We start from the raw sequence: 25,065 nt of genomic DNA, 5'->3' as shown, positions 1-25,065 counted from the left end.
AAATTTATCATAATGCTATTTAGCATTACGATAAATTTGTTGCTGTGGAAATATCTAATGTTAGCAAAAGAACATAGAAAACATTAATGCAATTACAACCCAAACTGCTTTCCTACATCCAATCAATGTTCACGACACTTCCAAACGAGGTTGGGGGTGAAGTGAACATGCCATGACAATTTTAATATCATCATCTTGTTACATTCACTTCTACCTCAGTGGTTAAATAGCACCTGACTGGAGAATTAGCGCCACCAGCTGTTTGATGAGCCAACACCTAATACTAACATTGCTTTAATTCACATTTTCTTTGTCCATTGTTCAGAATATTGGATAAGATTTGTGATAAATTTTGATTGAAACCTGGCTGGTGTCATTATTGGTACTTCCACCTGACGGCATCAAAGTAAGAAGTCATTTGATTCTTGGCTGATAAAGGCGCCAAAGTAACAGGTAAGTTGGTTTTTATTAAAATATAACTGTTCGTAGCCACAAAATCACATAAACAGTCACCAAACATTTGTCACATATTTGATTCCACACACATCTTTGTGCACACTTAGGACATAACAGGTGTGGAAGCTCAGGTGACAGTGAACACAGCAGGATCACAAAATAAAAGTATTTTTAAAGCCCCTAAACTGATTATGTGGCAGTGTCAACATTGAAGTACAGTCAAATGTTTTGCTAACAGACAGCAAAAGAGAAAATACTGTTGCAACATTTAAATTAAGCTATTACGTCGCATCTACATAGTTGTAGATGAGGAGATTAGACAGAGTTGACATAACTTTGTTTTTTTCTAAGGCAACCTTAGACTACTATTAAAGGAAAAGGTGCACGTTTACAATCAGTTATTTTGCCATTAGTCTGTCACATAATTATTGACAGGGCTAGATGATAAACATTTTGTGAAATAGGCTTTTCGTCCGCCTCACCAAGAGTTAGACGAGAAGATTGATACCAACCCAATGACTCGGCTCGCTATCAATGTTCTCATTCAAGTCTTGGCAATAAGTGAAAAAACATTTTCCAAAACATTGAACTTTTTCTTTAAATTAACATTCTCATTACCAACCTAAATTAAGTCGTTATCAAAAATGTACATGTAGCTATACATTAACCAATAAGTCTAGAATGTTTCAGTGGTCATACTGTAACTAATTAGGACAAACAGAAGTGAGATAACACAATAAATAATAATTAAAGTGAATACTTAATGATAAAGATATATCATCCAGCCCCACTGATTAAGACACACTCGTGCTGGTACAACACAACCTTAGCTGTGGTCTAAGTCTCACAGTATCACAGGTAACACATAGATTTCAGAGTGATATTAACTGTGATTCAAATAGTACATACCATTATTGCATGACTTCCTAGTGTAGTGTTCCTTTAAAGCCCTACTAAGACCGAAATACCTGACATGAAAGATTAATTTTGGACAACGCAGGCTGTTTTAGAAATACCTCAGATTTCAATGATAATGCTGTTTGCCTCTAAAATTAGGTACTAATGAACGCTAGCGAACGCTAAAAGCAGAATTGTTTCATGTGACGTAATGAGTGCATTTACACATACATTTTGAGAAATCGTGTTTGGATTAAGCTCATAGACACATCAAGAAATGAGCGATGCCCAGTCTACTTCAGACCATGGTCTCTTAATACTGTGGTAGTTTTTTGTATTCATACTTATTGTAATCTTTTGTGTTCATGTAAGATGAAACAATGCAAAATTGGGAAATCAAGACGCTTAAAAATGACTTTAAATGACAGTTGTTAGATATAGAGTTAAAAATCGGTCTCAATTTGAACAAAAAAATCTGAGCGCATCCCAGGGCTTTATGAATTTGCTTCATAAACGTACAGTAAGAAGAAAGGTGAATTCTGAATTCCCAACCCAGCGGTCTAATTTGTGTGAATGACGCAAGGGGAATATTGGCTTTGCCATCTTTCTGAACACATCTTTGAGACCAACGTGTTCATGTGTATGCATTCACTGCTGTAATGAGGTTTTATAGTTTCTGATGATTTCATAATTAACAGTAAGGCTTTGTGGACCTTCCATTAGAAGTATGTTATATCAAGTAGTGAGGGATTCCCTGCGGCTACACGGGCTGTCAGGTAAAAACAATGTAGAAATCATCTGCATTCATAGTTTGTGTTTTATACATTGAATGGCAGCTAAAAATTTGGACTATTGAGACTGTTACACAAATAGTGAGCGGTGTGGACACGTTTTCAGGGCTTCACAGTGCTTTGGAACATGATAGTTTGGGCCTTTGAACAATTTCTGGTATGATGTAGAATCTCATAACTTATAATTATTAGTGCATAATGACTACATACTGTATATGGTCAAACTTTGTTTAATTATATTAACCCTTTTTCCTTAACTTTACTGCAGTACTGTTTGCAAGTGCCACATTTATTACATTCCATGTCTGTATGTGCAAAGAAAAGCAATATATTGATTACATGTTATACATTCTGGAGACAGTTTTTGTGATGCATCATAGGGATTTTAGTCAGAGTTGTTTATTTTATCAGGGCAAAATATGTCCTCACATCTGATTTGCATTTTGGTGACTTGCATTGCAATTGAATTGGAAGAAGTGTAGAGGATTAAACAGCCGTCAATGGTTACAGGGATAGAGGTTGTAGAACTGCAAATAGATTTTTACATGAACAGATCCAATTCCAAACCCTTCAAGAAAAAGTTCCACATTTTGCAAAATGTGCTTATTCACTCTCTTGTTGAGAATTAAATTAAACGATTGATACCAATGTATGTGTTAAAAGTATGATATAACACCCGCAGCCAGCAGCCAGCTAACTTAGCTTAGCATTATGAGTAGAAACGGGAGAGACCGTTTTATCATGTCAGAATCCGGGCAAAATCTGTCTCTAAAGCTCTCTAATGGACACGTTATGTCTTGTTTGTTTACTACCTAAATCTATCCCATTTGGACAAACTGTCCATCTATAAAAACTCCAGGAAGCGTATTATATTCATCAACCTCCACAACCTCTTGCATTAATGCTAGCATTAATGCCCAGCCAAACGTGGATCCAATCTATCCACATTCAAACAAATGACCGCTAACGGACCAGTTGCTCAGTCTTCCTGCTATGACGTGAAGCTGCTAAAAATTCCTCTGATGAAGCCGAAGAGATAATGTTGTGAGCACAGAGCCACCAAACTCATATTTAGTGAAAACTAAAAGACAGATAAAGAGGAATGATTGAATAATAAAAATGTTCAATTCATTGACGGACAGAGAACTATAACTTCTACATACTTTAGAGTCTTTTGCCCTCAAATGAAAGAATAAAGGTTGGCTGGGCATGTGTTCCTTCGCCCAGATGGATGGGTGTAATGAGTGGGTGTCACCTTTGCCGCCGCTCCGTCATTGTAAAGGTTTGATTTTGTGACCAAGAACAGATTCCTCGGTGTGAACTGGCCCAGTGATAACCATCAGAAAATGCTTTATTGTCCAATCAAAAGCATCTCTGTGTGATTGTAACAAAATTGGTGCAACGAGAAAAGTGGCTGGCTGAGAGTTCAGGGTAAAGGGGGAACATTCAGAGACCCAGGCTCTGAACCAGCGAGACACAGCGGAAGCAAAGGGCCAGAAAGCCCGTGCCCAGCAGGTCCCCCAGGGCGGTCAGATAGGGGATGGAGAAGTTGTCAGGGTCCAGGCTCCGTCTCCACATCATACGGATGATGAGGTCGGCAAAGTAAAGCAGGATGGCCACCTATTGGGAGAAGAAAAGTGAGCTGAGAAGTCTGCGATTAGAGGAAAACAACAAGAAATGGATATAAAGGCGGCAACCTAAACTTGCATTCTTTCTAATGGCCAGCAGGGGGCGGTTCCTCTGGTTACAAAGATAAGTCTGATTGTATATGAGAAAAGGACTATTTCTCTCTTGATTTCTTACCTCAGTAAACATTGTAAACATGAGTTGATGGTCTCAATCTCTAGTTTCTAGTCTTTTTCAATACAACATGATGTTCATTTAGTAAATTATGATCCATTTAGAGTCAAACAGACCATAAAGCAGGGTATGCTACCTTGTGATTTGACAGGTCGGCAAACCGGCATTGACCGGTCTGGGATTTGGCCATGTTTACTTTAACCCTTTCACGGTGTGTTTTGACTTCTGTTCTGGTTGCAAAAGCCAAAATGGCAAAACCGTAGTCCACAAACGTCAGGGTGACCGTGTCCACTTTACAGTCTACGGATAAAATCCCCAGCATTTTAAATAACACACACTTGACCAAACAGACCCTAAACAGTGTCAACAATTGTATTCCATGAAAGAATTATGTAACAATTAACCACTTCTGTATAATCAATGGTGTTGAATAAAATCCAGTTATCTCAATATGAGCTTCTTATGTAAGCTTATGTAAGCTTATCCAAGCAGTGAAATCATTCGAGGTCTCAGTCGGCTGGAATCGGGCAGATATAAAACGTGAGATCTATTTGAACCTGCGAGAGATTATGGAGATTGCTAGACAATCAACGTCTTAATTTTGTGCAATTACACTAACAACAAGGACAAACACTGTGGGGAAATGAGAGTCATGTAAAACTTCAGTGCCATTGGCAGGGATATCAAAATAAAATATTTATTTCCTTCTATTTCTTGTGTGTGGGGGGGGGGGGGGGGGGGCATGACAACGTCTCACAAAATGTGAGTGTGAACCTGCGCCGGTTTACCTGTAGCAGAGCAGCACTCAGGTAGCAGGCGGTGAAGGCGACACTGATAGGCGCCTCATCTCCCTGCAGCAGAGAGATGGCGTAGAGGAAGACCAGGTGACCGGGGACAACCAGCATCAGGAGCACCCGCGCCGACTTGGAGTTCACCCCTGGCGGACGCAGAGGAGTGAGTACTTCACAGGCAATTTTTAATGCACTTTATTTTAATGCTAGGATCCCTCGCCGTGTACTCAGTCCTGTCCTGCTGTGTTCCGGCATTTAAATAAGGAGCCAGCCCAGCACCTATTTTACGAGCTCCTCAGGATATTCTACTGCGGGTTTTGTCCATTCATATCATATAATCAGAGATAATAACAGTAAATCTGTATTATCTTTGGTGACTTGTGGGAAGCGGAACAAGCTGAAATCACAACATCTGTCATATCATCAATTTGTAAAGTTGTTTTTGCTAATGTGTTAGCAAACCGTTGCCGATTTACTCATCCAGCTGACTCAGATCAACATTAGCATTTATTGGTCTCTTTTGACTACCTGACAAATGGAAGCAAAATGTCAACGTCTTACCCCGTTGCAAAAAAGAACGCAGATACTGTGAAAAATGACTTGAGTTTTTCGAATTAAATGACACGCATGTGAATTACGGTTTAATTACAGAGCTTAACAATCATCGTGTGAAATAAAGTTATCGGCCAATATTCAGTACAAATATGCGATTGGGAGATCAGCATTAATGCCCATCCCTGATAATGCTACATAGTGAACCACTAGTCTGAGCTAACGTTGGCAGCACTGCAGCTAACAGCTAGCATACAGAGGTTCCATTGAGTTACATTCTGATGCAGTCATGCTCCATTCAGTAAAAAGATACTTTCACATCAACATAAAGTAGATATTAGAGATGAATTATGAGCTGTTTAACTTCCTAACACTAGCTCTAAACACATCATTAAAACTACCAATGCAAATTTGTGTATTTGTTTTACAAATAACTATGAAATGACTATAAGAAGGTCTTGTATACCAGCATCTATAAAAAAAAACTAAACAATAATATGGCTCATCGACAATAAGCAATCGTTTATTTATTTGTATCCATTTCACCCATGTTCATTCTGTTAATATCTTTTCATTTATTGAAGTGTCACAGTTGAGGAAAACCTTTCTTTTCTGTAATTGTTTCTACATAAGGCCACCAAATTGAATGAGCTTTACAGCCTGCGGGGCCATTTCTTACAAATGTCAGCATCTAACCCTGCTATGTACACAGATGCCAATTTGTGCATTCAGCCTGGCCGAGTTACCTGAGGAGAAGAAGGTGATGCAGGGATTGGGCCAGTGCTGCCTCATCTTGTAGGGCAGCACCCCTGGGATGCTCCAGAAGTGCAGGTAGGTTGAGATCCTGCTGGCCTGGATGGCCACCAAGTTACCACCCACTCCTACACAGGGGAAGGAGAGACAGAGGGCAGACCGACTGAGCCAATATATGAATTAAGGAGCAATTTCATTTCATGTCGGACCAAGACTCTTGTTTCCCCACACGGATTAATTCAAAAAAGCAGATATTGATTTTGTATCCTCATAAATGGGAATAAATAAATGAAGGGAAACAAGTGAAACAGCTTCAGAATCTGGAAAACAACACTTAATCTCTTTCATCCTAGCCTGCACACATAATTAAGCCAAGTAATGACACAAGAGACCATCCTAATAAGTAAAGCTTGACCCGGAATCTCAGAGTCGTATGGAAAGAAAATGAATGGTATGCAGCCGTATGTTTCCGCCAGTGAAATGTGACCCTAGTTGTGCAGAAACAGTGAATCTGCATTATTCTTCTGAAACTCTGGTAAATGACTTGTTTCTGACTTAGTTTGTGTCAAGGTGTCTGATCCGTTTGACAAGTCATTTGCAGTTTATTAAATGCAACGTTTTTTAAGGCAACAACAAAAAAAGGCTCCCCGGGGTTAAACATGACATGAGTTTAAATTTGATCCTTTCATTCTGGTGCTATTCAAGCCTTTTTATTCGCTCCTCAAAAGCTACATTTCCTCTGAATACAAAAGAACATTTCTAAATCCATTTCACTATTGCTGTTGACAGGGGCATCTGTGCCCAATACAGTTACAATAAACACATTTTGAAGTATTTACCCCGAAAAAAAACCCAGCACAGCTTTTTGATGAATTGGAAAGGGCTCGAAGGAACTTTTGAAAATGGGAAATTGAAACCAGATTGTGAAATTTAGAATTTAGCGGCGCAAAGAGAGAGAAAGAGAGGAAGATTGAGAAAACAGTGGAGAGATGGGAAGAGACAAAATGAGGCAGAAATGCTCATCGAAGGCCCCGTCAGCTGTGCCCGGACACGTGGGGCGGACCATTAGTGGTTCATATCGACGACTCAGCGGATCCCTGCATGCATCACCTCACAGCCCAACCACTTATTCTCAAGGCAGTTTCTTATTCTTCATCATTCTAAAACAGCATTATAGGTTTGAAAATCCAATTTAGTTTTCTCTCCTCTTTCACAGCGCCTGGTGACCAACACTGAGGAGTTGATTCTCAGTGAAGTCGTAGTGCTCTTCACAACATCTTCATGTTTTTCCATGGTTTCATACATCACACGCAAAATGATCCATTAAGTTATCAAAATCTGTCAGACATACGTGTATATTCATAACATGGTGGTACATACTGTGAGGAGGTACAAATTGTTTGTTTACTGAACCACTGCTGCAATTTTTCCTTTTGTGTCAAATGTTCTGTTCACTGTATCATACTTTAAATGAAAGGTTTACAGCACACGTAACACACGGCTACACACAGATATACTGTATACATACAGTACATATGTGCAGATCATCTTTCTGTGTACTGCAGTATTGCCTTTTCCCAGTAAACTATTGCCTACTGTTGAAATTGGAATCTGAAAAGCTCAGTGCCATACACAATAGCATTCAGACTGTATCCAGTAAGCAGAACAGAACAGAGGAACATTTCCAGGGTTGACTGCCGAAAAAACATCCAAACATTATAACCAGTACGGTTAACAAGTCTTCATTTTGGTGACGTTGGCCAATTTACTGACACAATTACAAGGTGTTGGAGCTCGACTGAAATGTTTTGGGAGTGTTATTACCTTCTGCAGACGTGCAGCAGAGTTGTGAAGTTCCATCAAACAGTTGTGACAGTTGCACTTACAGTTTAGAGAATGTTGAGACTGTTTCAACAAAATGAGTCGAGCCATTAAGAAAAACTGTAAACTGCTTGCTACGCTTTACCTCTCAAAAAGTTGAGTACGTTTGAAACAGTAGCCTGCTTTTTAAGTCAACTGTCAAGCTACATTTTAATTGAATTCTAGAAATGTTGCATGAAAGTGTTATCGAGTTTTATCTGTTGAAATGCCGTACTTCAAAATGCGCACAGAGATATGTGAACGTGAGCTCATTTTTAGCTCAATGAGTCGCAAAACGCCGTCTCCTGTTTGTCTCAAGCTGACTCGTCTTAAAACAAAAGTCCCTGCAAAAGGGATTCAGAAACGCATTTGATGGCAACACACATGAAATAATGTTAACAGACTGAGACTAGCGCCAGAATCCTCACCAGCTGATGATCCGCGTACAAACTACTAGTAAATGGAGGAACAGCATTCTTCTTTTGTTGCCGTATAGAGGTAATAAGCATTATAGATATGATGAAGAGAAATGTATGATCACACTCGTATTTAAGTCCAACAAAAACCCTGTTTTTCAAATTGATTCCCTCTGCAGCTTAATCCTGACTTCACCAAATCCACAAAGAAAAGTCCACGAGGGTCCGTGCAGCCTGAGATGATGATGACTCTGAGCCAATGCTATTCAGGTGCTCCGCACTCAGAGCTGTTAAGGACTATGTGACAGGACTGTTGAGTTTGTTTTGTCACGTAGAGGGACGGGACGGACCTTTGTGGGACCGGACCTGTGGCTGTTCGGCCTTCCAAAAAGGTCAAAGGGATGTGACAAAAGACTGAACATTGAGACTTTGTTCAAAAACATGTTGACAGCCCACTGGAGGACGCCGTTTGCATACTAAAGAGACTTTATAACAAACTTTGTGTGTGAAAATAACAATTTGTTTGAAGCCGTAAATGACAACCGTTTGGTTTTTCTCCTGAACGCGTTTTGCCATATTTTGGTTTTGTTTAGTGTATTTTGGTTTCTGTGGTTTGGATTTTGTTGTCTTTTAGGGTTGTTTTGTGTTTTTCTCATATGTATTTCTCTTTTGAGATGTTTGGGACTATTGATATTTTTCAGTTTTTAATTATGTTTTGACGGTCCGTTTGGAATCTTTTTTGTTTGTGTGATTTTAATGTAATTTGTGTAAATATTTTGTAAATAGTGATAAAAGAGTTGTATTTAGATTTTTCTTGTGTATTAAAAAAAACAAAAAACGCATTCACTCATGTTTTTAGTTAAATATAATGCTAATATCAATGCAATTGAAATGGCTGAAATGATGTCTGTGGCATCATTTAGCTTTTCAGGGCTTACCGTTGATGACGGGCGTGAAGACAGCCATGCCCTTAAAGTTGGGATCGCTCACCGTCTTGTCCAGTATAAGGCCTCCGAAACTGGGAAGAACAAACACAGAGGGGAATCAGACCCACATACAGTCACTGCCAGTGGTTTATTGTTCCCAGCCTGATGTCAGAATGGAAGAAAGATAATCTTGTTTTCAGCTATCTAATTAGCAGTTCATAGAGCTGATATATTTTCTCACTGAACATCTACTACAACCTGCTCAGATCAACCTGCATACATCATTTAAATTAGACTGTATCTAATTACACACTTCATTTTGTATTAACTCCTCCGTTCAAATGTGAAGTTCACTGTACACACGGGTTACACATTGTGCTAAATATGATGATGTATGAATTAATAATTAACTAAAATAACTTAAAGTAAATACCTGCTTATGGACATGGCTACTAGAACAGGCTGCCACCCCGAGCGTAGAACCTCCTTGATCTGAGGGCTCCGTCGGGCCACCACCACCCACAGCGGGATCAGAGCCAGGAAGACCAGACACACCAGGGGGGACAGGTACCAAATATCTGTGGGACAGGAACAGACACCCTCTTATACACTACTTATATTGACGGGCAGAAAAAAATTAATAACAATACAAAAAACAGCTTTTACTTTCAGAAAGGCCATGAATTATGTAATTATTATTAGCACTACCATCAATTGTTGACACTTAACACACAGTATTGCTACTGCCTCCAAATGTAATGTTAACAAAAGACCCCTTTACTTACATAAAGCAGCTTAAAAAAAAGTAAAGAGAGGTACTGTACGGTAGGAACACTCTCGCTCGCACGCGTAATAGTAAATACTTGTCATGTTGTCATGAACACTTACGCTCATCTGACATGAAATACAGGTGTAAATACAGAAGTCTGATGAAAAGATGTATCATTTCAGTTCAACGCCCGTCGCTTAGACTCCTCTTTCCTTTTCCTTGCCTCCTCCGCTCGCATCTCATGTGGGCGGTACTAATCCAGGACATATGTTAGCATATCGGAAAGCACCCCCCCTCCCCATGTCGAGCCGTTTGAGAAAATAAACCTGACTAGTGACCTAGTCACGCAAAATCTTACTTCTGACTGGACATAATATCGATAATAATTTTTCATTCATTTACCTGAACACTGGACATAATATCGATAATAATTTTTCATTCATTTACCGGGACAAAATGTAAAAATCCCGATGCGAGTGAACACACCGGAGCGGCACAGCCAAGTGTAACACAGAGTCACACATCAGAGCAAAAGGCTCATCTCCCATCATGCCTCAGCGTCCCTGTATCTCCTCACCCTTATATTCGTAGAGTGTGCTGCTGACCCCGGCCAGCAGGGACAGGGTGATCAAATCGCCCAGGCTGGCAGCGATGGGCGTGGCCACGTTGTCGGGGTTGATGCCCACCTTCCTGGAGCCGATGATCACTCCGATCATCACCAGGCCTACGTGGGGGGTGGACCAGGGACGAGGTCAAGAGTGAAGACAGACAGAAAGAGGAGAGAGAGAGGGGTGAACGGACAGAAACAGAAAACCAGATAATGGATTAAAAAATTAAAAAATAAACTGTCATCGCTTTCAACGAGGCGGTACTAAATAACTCAGTGAGTTCTGAGAGAGAGCTTTTTATCAGGGTTACAAGACGAGAAAAAAGCTTTCGGCCTAAACATTGATACAGACATTTTTCAGAGAATCAAGCAGCCTCACGCTATGACAGCGTTCTGGAAAAGAGAAACCTTTAGACTAGCTGTAAAATAAGAAAAAGCAAACTGGTTCATATACACATATTAAAAATGACAGAGTGAGGTGAGGAACACTGGAAAGAGGTGACTGAGACACGACTCAAGCAATCAGCATCCGCTGAACACCAGAACATTCAATGTGAGGATGAATTATGGATTATGCAGTGATTACAGGAGGGGAGATTGTGATACAGGGATAGATGCACATGCTGCTCAGTGAATATGCTGAACTGGACTCACTGATGGTGTTTAACATTGGGAGTAAAAAAAACAAAAAACCAGAAGCTACATGTTACTTTTACTTACTATGGAACGAACGGTTCCACATTTTAGAAAAATACTTTTATTCGCTCTGTGGCTGAGAGTTAGATGAGAAGATTAGCTTCATATTTAGAGTGGTATCAATGTTCTCATCAAACTCTCTGCAATAAAGCTTATCAGAGCATTTTCACTGAATGAAAAAGGATTCCTTTATAGCATTCAAAGGACACAAGGTTAAGTAAAGACATGAGCAATGACGTCTCCCGTCACTGCATCTATACACATTGATGTTACACATTGTTCTCTGTGCAGTTCCTGAAGAACCCACAACAACATTTATTCCAGTTGAATGAACACTCACAAGAGGGCGACTAGTATAGCACATTACAATAGCTTTAGCTCAGTTTTCTAAACAGTGTTTCAATGAGAAAAAAAAAAAACCCTTTTAACACAAAGAGCCAAACTGACCAAATTCTGACTTTTAAACAGAAAAGGTCCAAAGTGACATTTCTTACTCACTTGACTTCTCTTTGCATTTATGACTATTGGCAACAGTTTGACAATATTATTTGATGACGATCAATCACAACGATGATCTAATATCTAAACTTGTTTTGATGTTCTAATAAACCTTCTGTGTGATGTTTTCATTACGCGCCGTGTTTAGAGTTAAAGGTGTTGCCAATTGAAACTTGGAAGTGAAAATCAAGCCAAAAGAATTGGAAAAAACTAATGGATTTATAGGATTTGTGTAGCAAAACAGTAAAAGCGTTCCTTGTCGCTTACCTAAGGAAAGAGCAGCGACGAAGGCCGTGATGATGCTGCTGGCACAGAGGACAGCTGCCTGGTCCAGTTCAATCCCCCCCCTGGAAAACGACCCCAAACACACGGCTGCCACGGCCGCGAGGAAACCCACCACAGTCGCCTGGACCTGCAGAAAACCGTAAGACGCAATGAGAGCATGACGACAAATGTGACATACAGAGCGCTGACATTTACGTAGGGCTGCAACCAACAGTTATCTTCATCACTGGTTGATGTGCCGATTATCTCTTTGATTAAACATTTAATCGTTTGGTATGCACAACAGGTTAGACCACAGGGAACCACACGGACCTAAACAAAGCATCTTTATTTTTTTACCTAAACTGGTCAACATGGGAGTATCCAGTAAGTATGTTACCTGTATCAGTGCCAGATTGCTGCACACCATGGTCCATTGTTTATTGGGGTCGTCCATTTGTCCTGTGTTGGCCTACAAACAAAGACAGATAGCACCACTTCAATGAGAAAGTGGGGAAAAGGACATTTAAATCGTAGAAAGCTACCCGATGGTTTGACCGCTTGTGTTTCCTGCCCTGCTGGACTGACTTCTAGCGATGTCACCGTGTTCCCAGATACGGTGACAATGCAATAAGTTGGTCTATAAAATGTTAGCACTTACAGGAAGGACCTTCCAAAAACTGGGAAAATGAATTTGTAAACAACTGCAAAAGTACCGTGCCATTTGCACAGGACCAACTGCTGAAGCAGGATCTCAATATCATTCTGAATAATTGAACACGGTGCATTATCATGCCTAATTGTAAGGAGCATTGGAAGCATTGTAGAGTTGAAGCAGGCTACTCCAACACAAAGCCAAATAACTGGTAGACCTCAGAATGAGCTGGGAAACAAACATACCACATTAGCATCATGCGATATCAAAAGGTTTAAAAGATACATTTCTGTAAGTATGACTTGGTCCTGAATCAGTTGTGCATGATTAATTGTATGTAGGCTGGTAACATTAGATCGTAGGGAGTGGTACCAGTGATCTCTTGAATTACAAACATATAGGGAAGAAAGTCGCCTTCATTGAAGACGCATGAGGACCTTAAAAGTATTTAACACCCAGCCCGTCTTACCGCGGTGGAGAGGCGAGCAGCCAGCGTCATCTCCAGGTTTCCTTTGAGTCCAACCAGCGCAGGCACCAGGATGAATACCTCTGTTATCACCTTAAACACCTTCCAGTGCTGGAACACACACACACACACACACACACACACACACACACACAAGTATTAGCATTGCACACAAATATAAATTCATACTAAATTACAACTCTTTCAGCTCGAAAACTAGAATCACCACCTCGCGGTTGCATCACGTTGCAGTTCACATCCGCGTCTGTCCAAGCTGTCGTCACTTCATCATTTTATCTGAGTAAACATTTGTGAGAAATTGTCATAATAAGTGTATGAATTCTTGAGCAATGGCCTAAAATTGTGTTTTGTGAGGTCACAGTGACCTTGGACCACCAAAATCAGTATTGAATCAGTTCATCCCTGAGTTCAAGAGGACGTTTGTGCCAAATTTGAAGTAAATCGCTCAAGTTATTCTTTAGATATCGCGTTCACAAGGATGGGATGGATATGAGGTCCCAGTGACCTCAATCTCGTCCCCATCAGCTATAGGTCTCAGAACGAGAAGCCTCTGGGGGCAAATTTATGGGGTTCCTAGGTATAGCCAGCTGATATCTGGGCTAAGACTTCCTTTTCCGTGCGTTGCTCATTATTTACAGGCTATTAGCAACTTGAGATGCCAGAGTGGAGTTGTGGTTGAGAGACCACATGTACGACCAGACTGTTTCATAAGTAGCCAGTTTACAATTGATTTTAAAATCAATAAAAAGCTAAGTCATCATCAGACGATAGCCGCTGGGATCCGCGATTGCGTTTTGGCCTCTTTTGCTCTCAACACAAACTGTTTACTTGCATTCAACCAAAGCCTGCTCAAACGTGATTGGTCGATACTACTCGGACTACAAACGGAAACCAGAATGCTTCCGATAGCAAAATATTGTCCCATTGTGTATGAATGCAGAATCTGTTTGTAGAGATTACAGGTTATATTACAGATTAGGTGGGAGTTTGTGGCAAATTTTAAGGCATTCCAGATGAAATGTACATACAGACCAGGCGGTAATCTCCTGTTCTGTCGTGTGAAGCTGATGTGGAAGTGTCTTAAAACTTGCATTCTCTCTAATGTCCATCAGGGGGCGACTCCTCTGGTTGTATAGAAGTCTATGAGAAAATGACTCTACTTCTCTCTTGATTTATTACCTCAGTAAACATTGTAAACATTAGTTTATGGTCTCAATCTCTAGTTTCAAGTCTTCTTTAATACAACATGATGTTCATTTAGTAAATGATGGTCCATTTAGAGTCAAACAGACCATAAAGCAGGGTATGCTTTAGGGCGGGGCTACTGTGATGGACAGGTTGCTGCCAGAAACGTATACGGTGTCTCTGCGTCACTCCTCTGCATTCCAAATATGGTAACATCTGTTCATTGTTTTTAAAAAAAAAAACATGGTGACGGCCACGCTACCTCCGGCATGGAGACATAAACAGCATCTCCACAGATGGACCCTCTGAACCTTGTCCCTTACTGATGCCGTTAAATAAGCACATCATATATTCTAGACTAACCCAGGAGGCTACTTTTCCTGTTTCCACATCTCTGAGCATCGCCTGACGCTGTACTGCAGAGGTTCAGTGGGTTTAGAAGAAGAACAGTTCACAGAGTCTGCCTCCTATTTTCTCACTACAAATCCAGTTGGCAGGTCCAAGATGGTTTAGATCCCTAAATAGATGCACATTTAAAAGAACAGCAGAGCTGCCAAGAGCAGAGTGATGTGGAGCAGAGGCAGGGAGGAAGGGAGCTAGGGAATTAAAGATGAGAGGAGGAACTGACAGAGTAGGCCAGAAATAGAGGAAGGAAGGAGGGAAAGAGAAGGAAAGGGTGTCAGATATGAAGTTTTGTTATAAAAAAACAAAAACGTTTCTCGAGGGGAAAAATGTCCTGGAAGCACAAATATGATCAGCGATTTAGTTAAACTGAATCAAAATGGGTGTAATGGAGTAAGGAACAATTTTGCTGAAAACACAGCGGCCTGCAGCGAAAAGTTGAAAGAAAATACATTTTTGGAGAAACGAAACTCGACGTCAAGCAGCTCTGGCCAATGAACTGATTCGATGTTGGAGGTCGAAGGTCACTGTGACCTCACAAAACAGAGAATTCATATGCTAATTATGACAATTTTACACAGATGTCTCATAGGAAATATGTTTGGCATAGGCATGCATCCATGAGCCGAGAACTGAATTTTTAATAATATTTCCCAAGAGCCTGAGATCACCGTGGGTTTAAGATCACCAGCATCAAAGCATTTCCATGGTCAAGTCTGGTGGCTGCGGCTAGCTTAGTGTTTTAAGACGGCACAGATTACATTCAAAAGAGAGTGATGGTGGATGAGTCACCATCAGTGCAGAGCTAATACATTTTAAAGGGAGCTGTAGTGTATTGTTATTTTAGCTTTGGTGCGGCTAACACGAGGGGTGGCGTTTGGCTATACAGCTGCCCCAGAGTGAAGCACAATGAAAAAGGGCGATGGTACAGCTCCATCAATATGGTAGCCAAGACACGAATGCCATGTTCAAGTAATAAGTGAAAAAATATGAATTTAGTGAATGTTGTTTGTGTTCTTTTAATATTTTGACTTAAGCTCCTCCTCAACCGGGTATCTATTGTGCCTTTGTGCTTTGACTCCACCCACCAACGTTTAACACGACCAATGAGATCGTTCCTACCTCCTGAATTGTTAATATAGCAGCAACTGGGAGGAGAGGAGGCGATGAGGTTTAAGGGGGTTGAGAAAGAACAGAGGGATGATGAAGAGCATTGTGAACGTCGAAGTTTGCTTTTTTGTTTGTGTCACGCAACAGCTGACGGCTGTCGCGTGGCTGATGGCTGTCGTGTGGCTATCTTGGGACATGGCCCACTTCTGCTGTAATTCTGCTGCTGCTGTTTGAGTGCGATGGGCAAAAAGCTAAGCGAAATATTAAAACCACGCTACTCTAGATTACTCGGGGGAAAACAATCTGTCTATAATATTTGTTGCCATTATTATTAATATAGTTATGTATTATTCAGACATTATTGTGCATAAGTGCATGTGCACTTAGTTATGTTAAAAACAGTTCAAGCTATATTTTAGGCTAAGACAAATGTAAGAAATGTTGCAAACAGTGTGGCTTTCTTTGACACAGATAAATGCAGATATTCTTCGATGTGATTCCAAGATATCAAAGTTTCTATTTCTCTCTCTGGCCTCTGTTCTTTCATCCTCCAGCCACTTATTAAATTAACCGTCCACTTTCATCCCAAGGCTCTCCTCTCCCCACAGCTAAACCTGATTCGGAAAGCTCAGAGAGGTGGACGGTACACACTACAGGGCTCCATCAGTTGAACAGAAAGCTGCACCGTCGACGGGGAAGCAGGACGGTTACAAATACTGTGGATGCAGTAGATGCTTCGGTCTGTTTGCAAGAAAACACTGCCAGCCGTCTCAATTGCAATTTTTCCAAAAATGATTCTGTCCACCAATTTAACCATTTGTTTTCCTGTAACTCTCCCCATAAACAGAAGGTGTTAAGGTGCTCAATACAAATTGCCTCCAAGCGGCTCTCAATATGGAGTTGGCTAAAATGGCGGCTTGCAGCTAACGGTGCTAACAAGACTAACAGCGCTAACCTTTGCGACGATGCCGTGGCAAATGTCAAATATTTTGGTCTGCCCTCAACTTATACACGTGGATATAAAAACGATGCCAGCTGAGGCCATTCTTACCCAAGCAGCAGGTAAAGTCCATTCTTAAAACATCATTCAACTATCTACAACTGTCTGTATACAGTATGTGCACAGCCACCCATCTCTCCACACTATCTATTCGTCCATAACACTACGATAAACTGTTTGTCAGCCGATCAAGCCATTCACCCATCCAACCACAGGGCACGTAGGGTCCAAATTCGTAGGTCTACTGTTCTTGTCTTTCAGCTCAGTGACCTCAGAATTATGTCCGTATTGGATGTTGAGTGCCTGACGATTTACTTCCAATGCAACTTTCAGACCCAATGCCAAGTGCAGTGCTACCAATATGTAGCTAGGCAGAATGTAGGGGTGTGTACGCCAGGGTTGTGAATAGGCGTCTAGCTAGTTCGACTTTCACGCACGAGATGGGAATGAGGGGTCGTTACAGACCTGCAAGTAATGTTTGACTTTTTAACCAACCGAGCCCGCCCAAACCTTCAGCAAGCGTTTTAGTGTCTTAGGCCTCACAATGCCTCAGCCATGGCTAATTTGGCATAACCGTGATCTTTCCCTTACCTCACATAATTTTGCCAGTATATTTGCCTTGTTGTATATTGTAGAGAGCAAGGATTTTAAAAACGTTCGCATTGGACCTAAATTAAAAAAAGAAAGTTACTAGATGTAAAATGGGTTTGCAAAATAGTCCAAGATCTACGTATTTGTTTGGCAAATTGAAGGGATTGACGTTTGTGACAGAATTTAAGATTCAACAACTATGGCTACTTTTGTTTAGTAAAAAGGGATTTGTGTTTGTACTACTATCTAGAAATCTCAGATGGTGCCCATCCCTATTCATCAATCTATTAATCTCTCAAAAACAATTCCACAAATGTTTTTTTCTTAGATTTTCATACTTGTATAAGGTCCATAACAATACCGGCGGAGACCAGTCCGAGCCCTGACACCAGATACGGCACTATAACCTGGGCAGCAATGAGCCAGGAGCTCTCTGGTATGAATCCATGTTCTGACCGAGTCAACTTCCACGTCACGCCACGTAGCTTCTTGCCCTGATAGCGTAGCTCCAGCTCCAGACGAGTCACCACCATGTTGAACTTGGGGTTAATTGAGCACTTAGTTCAACGTGTAGTTATCCCATGTGTGTCTAAATGCCATCCAAGTGGAAAGGAAAAAACTGCTTCTGATGTGTCCAAAAAAAAACTTGTTTTGAGTTTCACCTTTCCAAACAAAGTGAGCAGGGTGAGTATTGAAGAAGAAGCCAATCAATGTGGTCGTCCTTGGTTTGAAAAGGGTTATAAACTGAATAATTAAAACAAACTGAGACACATGATTTGTGACTGCACGTTTGAGCCACTATTGAAGAATTAAAAAGAAATGACAAGCTTTTCTTCAATTTTCCTTGACAATGAACAAGTAAAACATGAACATACGAGTCCTCTTTACCTCTGAGGAAAATTGGATACTAGGTAAGCAGCTACTGCCATGTCCTCAGATGTTCCAAAGTAAAACAAATACAAGATTGTCACTTAATTTCCCATTTGTTCGATTGCTTATCTTTTTCCCCAGACAAAGTCAAAGGCTTTAATTCTAATGTGGAGGCAATGGAGCATGACATCTTTGGCCCAGTGGTGAGTCAGCAGTGATGAGGTATCCATTTGTCAGCACCACCGCGGAACACAATCATCAACACCATTTCCTACTCATCGACATCCGATGTTTGTCGACAAGCGCAGAAGCATTCACATCTGTAGTCAAAGTCTGTATTTAACCAAACAGCCTTTTTAGGTAAAAGGTTAGTAAGATGGCTTCGACATCCACACAGGTTGACACAGAGGAATGCACCAGACAGTGGAGAGTTCAGCTTTTAAAAGTCCAGGATCTTGGATCTACTCCAGAATCCATTTGATGTAGTTCAAAGCCTTTAGAGTTTAGTGTTTGTTGGATCTAGTCCTCAATGTGTTTGATCCAGCCTGAAATCCGCTTGACCTCCAGCTTGAATGCACTGCTGTATCTCGAAATGATAGCAACGCTCGCGGTGACAGCTGAATGATTGACGGTGGCAAGAAGATGAGGAAGAACAGTCCAAAAGGTCCGGAGAGTTGGAAGCAGCGGGATTCCTTTGTGTCTCTGTCAATCCAGCTCCTCTGTTGTGGCAGGCTCACAATGAGGGTGAGGAGGAAAACAAAAGGACAGAGCTCTGTGATGTCAATAAGAGATTCCAGGAGGTCCACTGAAGAGATGCAGCAGCCAGCTTCTGGCAGGCTGGAGTGCTGCTCTCCTCCGGACGGCGTCAGGGTAGTCCTGCTCCCTCCGCTCTGCTCTGCTCTGCTGACGTAGCAGAGGAAGAGGCAGGGCTGTCTGCGCTGCCCGACATGCAAACTCACGAGGGGGAACAACCGGCTTACCCCCCCCCGCCTCTATTTCTTGCTGCGTGTCTGCCTCTCATCCTACATCGTTCTCTCCCTCCATGTGACATCCCTCTCCCCACGTCGGCCGGTCTTGCTGCGTTTCACCCTCTCCCTCTCTCTCGCGCTCTCTCTCTCTCCACATTGTGACTCATTCTTTCTCTCCGTCCTCTCCATCCATCTCCAGCTCGCCTCCACCCGGTATATTTACATTGTGATTCTGTCATAAAGGTCCTGGAGCTTTCTTTTACTTTAAAACAACATGTTAGACCAAACAAATATGTACTTCTCTATGTGCCTGAAACATTGCTCCCCTGGACTATAATATTGATTTCAGATCCCTTTTCAGGTCCCAAGAATTTAAGGATCTCTTTCTTATCGAGTCGTTTATTTGCATTGAATTGATTTAACTTTTTCTCTTCACTCAAAAACACATCAAGATTCAAACTCTGTCACTATAGACTGTTAAGGGTGAAACATTTTACTTATTTATTTCTGTAAACCCTCAAAATTGTGTATTTTCCATTCGAAAAGAAAAATCATGTTTGTGTTTGTCAAATCAATACCTAAATAGTAAACTATTTAACCCCGTCAATTTATTAAACTCTCAGAGTGGCTTCAACTACGGATGCTTCATATGTTTTCCTTCTCAGAATAACCAAGGTAGTCCTGCAATGTGGCATTGCACTTTCACAAAGTCTGGAGACTCACAGGAGACAAAACGTTGGAGCCTACATTTCCCACAATGCAACTAAATAGCAAAGACATTATACATAGACTAAACAATACTTCTGATGAGTAAATCATTCACACTTCAGAAACATGGGATGTAAACAGTTGTGTAGAAGACTTTTGATAAATCAAACAGACATATCCAGGAAGTAAACAAGCCACCATTACTGCATTCGCACCCCATTTTTAAACCTGCGCAATAACACTGATGTCCAGGACCAATCAATAATCAATGGCAGTTAAATGAAATGACATTGAAAAAAAAAGCAAAAATTGAACACACAAAATCCACAAGTCTCTGTCTGCTCCATGAAATGTAAGATCGGTGTCGGCCTGCAGAGCGTAACAGTTTGGCAAAAAAATGATTCATCACATCATATAACGGCCCGGGCTTCTGGGAGGCTGACCAAGTATTGGCACGTGTAGCTTTAAAACTACCACTATTTTAGCAACCCTATTTTATAGAAGGAGTGCATTATTTAGCTGCGGCGATGGTCAACATTTTAGTAGTTCAGGAACGAGCGATTCAAAGCCCCAACATCCATTTTAAGTCATGTTATGGAGGCGTTTTTGCATAATAGTGTAATGCAGCCCAAGCTTAGTAAAACTGAATGAGCCATGTCTCAGAAAGCAATGGCAAAATACAGAGGGTCAAAATTAAAAAAAGCCCGGTAGCAGACATGGGATATCCTGTGGGATATAAGTTAAAGCTATTAAAACAGGAAGTGTTTATTTAGACAAGATCCAAAACCATTAGAGGCTACAGTAAGAATCCTAACTGCTGATAGTGAAGTGCTCTTTTCTTTATCTCCTTTTCCCACTCAGACAGGTGTCTCTCTTTGTCCTTCTATGTCCCCTGCGCTTCGAGACACAGGACCCAGCCAACACAACTGGAAACTGAGACTGCAAACGGCACAGGTTTTTCAAAATTGGACAATAGACAATTTGAAAAACGTTGCCTGCTCTTTGCAGATGATGTAAAGATTACAACAGCAGAAATTTACCAAATAATTGGCACATAACATCAATGAACTAGCAACTTATCAATGGCAGTAAAATGCAATACACTAGAAGCCTCACTGCTGGTGGTTGGAAATTAATTCTAACATCAACTTTACAATAAGATATAAAGAATTTACCAAATCTCCACACATCAAGCCGTTACCATTAGGTAATAATATGCACACTGCCAGTTCACCATCTCAAAACCTGTCTCATGGCCGTGCACTCACTTGTACGTTGTCCAGCACCATGCCTGCCATCACCATGCCCATCCCGGCCAGCAGGTAGGGGAACAACACCTGAAGACAGATAGCAATGGACGACTCCTCCTCCACTTTGGCGACGGACACTTTTGGCTTCTCCTCTGCTGGCTTTTTAAGAGGAGGCTGGGGAGCCGGGGGTAAGAAGAGATCATCTTGGCCATCTACGCCGCCTCCTAGGGGGGCATTCGGACTCCCCCCCAGGCTCTTCCCCTTGGAGCGGGACTTTTTGTTCTTTTTCCTCTGGCGGGTCTGTTGTGGTGGTTTACCCTCACCGGGCATGATGGCGGTGGTGGTTGTGACGAGTGGGTTGGTGTTGGCTTAATCTGTGGATACAGAATAAAATGGGTCAGGTGTTGTAAGGAGCCCGCAAACCAACAAACAGCAAAAATGCTATATTTGTATCCATAAATACTAAATAGTATGGTCAGTTAAATTGTTCAAATGGTGTGTGGAAAGAAATACAACGTTTTACAGTTTTCCTTTAACCTCCAATGAGTTGGTATAACCTAGAATATGATTATTTCATTTACCTGAAATAAGTTTAAACCTAATATTGTGCTACTCTGTTTAGGAAGCTAGGATGAGCCTTCTATTGAAAGCCTTTGGCTACTGTTACAAGAGTTGATACAGTGAAGCTCCAGCAGTCCACTGCACTGTTGTTTTATGATGAACGTTAGCTTCAGCTAAGTAGCTAGCTAAAAGGGTTGGTGCTCAGCTAGCACTCCTTTCTTTCAATGCATTTTATCAACTGACTGGAGGTTGAAGGAAGAGTGAAAACAATATTTATTATTACCATTTATATTCCATGTTATTTATTTACCTGCATTATTTAATGTTTAGCCAATTTAGTTTTATCTTCAACTCGTCTGATTTTTCTGCCCTTTGTCGGTGTTACGTGCCTACTGGTTTTCAAACCTACTGGTTTCCCTTCCGTGCGTGTGTTGTGTTCGCTTAAAAGCAGTAGCTGTTTTCTGCCTCTGTCGCCTGATTCGTCACACATTCACAAACATATTGCTGGAGATCTATATACCACATCTTATATCAATTGCGGGGATTACGATTGTATAAGTGAGCACTACATCACAGCCACGTATGAAGAAATACATTGAAGAAAATATATTTATGGAAAGATCGCAACAACCTGGTTTCGAACCCTGTCCAGCAAAATAATAAAACTCCCGATGGCGGTCGCCGCAATTGATATAAGATGTGGTATATAGATCTCCAGCAATATGTTTGTGAATGTGTGACGAATCAGGCGACAGAGGCAGAAAACAGCTGCTGCTTTTAAGCGAACACAACACACGCACGGAAGGGAAACCAGTAGGTTCAAAAACCAGTAGGCACGTAACATCTGTTGCAGGGCTCCATATGTGAGAGGTCAAATATACAGCCTCAAAAAATGTATTTGTTCATATCAATCTTTATTTATTTTTTCAAATAATGAGACTTTGTCTCATTATTATAAAAATGTCTTTGACTCGGTTTTCACAACCCTGTGAAACTCTTAATACACACTGCCCCGCTGAGCTCTATAAAGACAAGAAAGCTGTTCTTAGATACAAAATAAACAGATGCGCAGCTCTCAGAAAACATGTTCAAATGCCTCACTCTTACAATCATTAACACGTAATTGTTCAGTATATATTAGGAATATTGGGCAACCTTATATGTGGCTGTTTGAATTCCAACATCTAATGTCTAGTTTATTCTATGGGCTAAACACAAGCTCTGTGGTTCAGGGCAGAACATATGGAAACACTGGATTACCAGTTTGCATAACGTAGCTACAATGTGTATTATTGACAGTCTCAACGGCCAACATAACACAGTATTGATACATGAAAGAATATCCCAAGAGCTCATTTACACCATTTCAAATACTTAAATGCAAGTTTTAGCTGTAAAGTTTAAGGACGAAACGACCTTTTCAGTTCTATGGAACGACCTCATTTGATATATTTGTATTTGGCATGCTAAAGACGACTTGTGCACACTGAGGAAACCCAACGGGTAACGTCCACTGAAAGCATCTAGCGTTACGTGATGAATCACTCAGTCCATCTGAAACCAAAGAGACCGGAACAACGGCTTAAAACGACACAAATACAAACGTGTATACACAATGTCGACGAGAGACTCCCGGAAATCCGGAGAAACGTCCAAATGTGTCCGCAGGTTCATTAGATCCGTGTCAGAACGTTCAAATGTCCGTCAACAATCTCCTGTTGACTCCCATGCCTCCACTGCATGCTGCCATGTCGATATACCATAATGCCACAGCCCTGGTAACCAAGGTTATACAGCTGGACGCTTTCCGATTGGATAAGCACAAGGTGTAGCTCCGCCCCCCCCCCCACCCCCCCCCCCCCCCCCCCCCCTGGAGAAAGTGAGCAGCTGCAGACATTTGTAAATAATGTAAATACATCCCAAATGTTACATGAAGTGTTGCTTTTGTCATCATTGTTATTATTATTATTATTACTATTATTTAAATGTATTTATTTAGTATTTTTATTTTTGTCATTACTTAGGAAAACTTTTTTTTTTTTAATCTGCCATGTCAGGAGTTACAACTTAATGAGATAAGGGGTCCAAACCTCAACCTTTCAAAGGTCCCCAAACATAATTTACCGGTCATAGGAATAACAGCAGGATAGCTGTAGATTGTGTGAAATTTAAAAATAAGACAGAAACATAATCAGAACATGTGAAAAACAATCGTTATGATGATAGTCCTCAGACCCCATCAGGGAAACCCTTGCGGGTCGATGGCTGACCCGCTCCAAAGTCCAGGGCATGTATGGCTAAAGCTCCCCTTCCCTGCACACCCACGGCGGCTGCCATTCAAAACAAAATCCGTGGCAGGCATTACCGACAGTGAAGACTCATGCTCAGTCAACACTTTCGGGGTTAGAAAGTGGTTGTTGGGCGTCCAGCATCTGAATAAAGCCTGTAACACGCACAGCGGAGATACGTTCCTGTGTCTGTATGGTCCTTACCTTTGTCTCCAGAGCTTGTGAGGGTGAGTGCGTGTGCGCGGCCGAGGTGAACCCGCGAGCTCCCAAGAATAACTGCGCGTATGCGCACTATGCTGTGTATGTCTATATTAAGGCTATGTGCATGTTTCTGTTTGCTCGGGCATTTTTGAACATACGTCTTTGCGTTAATAAGATCAGTGTGTGTGTGTGTGTGTGTGTGTGTGTGTGTGTGTGTGTGTGTGTGTGTGTGTGTGTGTGTGCGTGCGTGCGTGCGCACTGTCAGAGCGCATGCAACGTGGGGCACCGTTTTAGGGCACCCTCTTGAATTTCATGGCATTAGCAGATAAGTGATACCCCCTCCCCCACTGCCTCTTTCTATCTCTGGATGACCGGTGACAGCAGCAGGCAGAGACAACACCTTCACTTTTTTCATTCATGGCGAGAATATATTTCACTATACAATGTTTATTATCAACACATATCGGTCTTTCAAACTAGTGTTACACTAATCTCATGTTCAGTATGCTCTTGTTATAAGGAGGAGACTACTAAAGTTAATGGTTGAAGTACATTTTCATCCCAAATGACGTCTTTGGACACTTTCTGTTATCTGTCATCCACTAACGTGCACGTGCAACATAAAGCAGCGTGATCACTATTTTCTTGTAAGGCGACGCCCCTCTGTGCACACGATGCGACATTTAACGGTTATGTCGCAGACATGTTAATAG

The 25,065-nt window shown here is 41.3% G+C and overlaps 1 protein-coding gene across 2 annotated transcripts; it reads right to left on the bottom strand.

The window, feature by feature from the left end:
• Positions 1-449: 449 nt before the first annotated feature.
• Positions 450-24,504, bottom strand: LOC306701287 (solute carrier family 41 member 1-like). 2 transcript variants are annotated; one of them, XM_079166551.1, is made up of 11 exons: positions 24,356-24,504; positions 21,321-21,676; positions 13,201-13,308; positions 12,477-12,548; positions 12,080-12,224; positions 10,589-10,735; positions 9,676-9,820; positions 9,255-9,334; positions 6,034-6,168; positions 4,733-4,881; positions 450-3,764 (listed from the first exon to the last, which is right to left on the bottom strand). In XM_079166551.1, exons 2-11 carry the CDS (start codon positions 21,630-21,632, stop codon positions 3,591-3,593), a joined length of 1,467 nt encoding a protein of 488 aa, XP_079022677.1. In that variant the 5' UTR covers positions 21,633-21,676; positions 24,356-24,504; the 3' UTR covers positions 450-3,590. The 2 variants fall into 2 exon arrangements, with proteins under 2 accessions (XP_079022677.1, XP_079022678.1); XM_079166552.1 differs by lacking the exon at positions 24,356-24,504 and adding an exon at positions 23,478-23,542.
• Between the last annotated feature and the right edge of the window lie 561 nt (positions 24,505-25,065).

The sequence above is a fragment of the Pholis gunnellus genome (genome assembly GCF_910591455.1).
Source record: "Pholis gunnellus genome assembly, chromosome: 2".
Taxonomy (NCBI): domain Eukaryota; kingdom Metazoa; phylum Chordata; class Actinopteri; order Perciformes; family Pholidae; genus Pholis; species Pholis gunnellus.
This window is presented reverse-complemented; position numbering and strand designations above follow the sequence as displayed.

Bases quoted from the DNA above. Each gene is read 5' to 3' on its own strand.
- LOC306701287 (XM_079166551.1), bottom strand. From the start codon at position 21,632: ATGCCCGGTGAGGGTAAACCACCACAACAGACCCGCCAGAGGAAAAAG. The intron at 12,549-13,200 runs GTAAGACGGGCT...CTTTGTTTGTAG, and splicing joins CTGCTCGCCTCTCCACCGCG to GCCAACACAGGACAAATGGA. The intron at 9,335-9,675 runs GTATTTACTTTA...TGTTCTTCCCAG, and splicing joins GTAGCCATGTCCATAAGCAG to TTTCGGAGGCCTTATACTGG.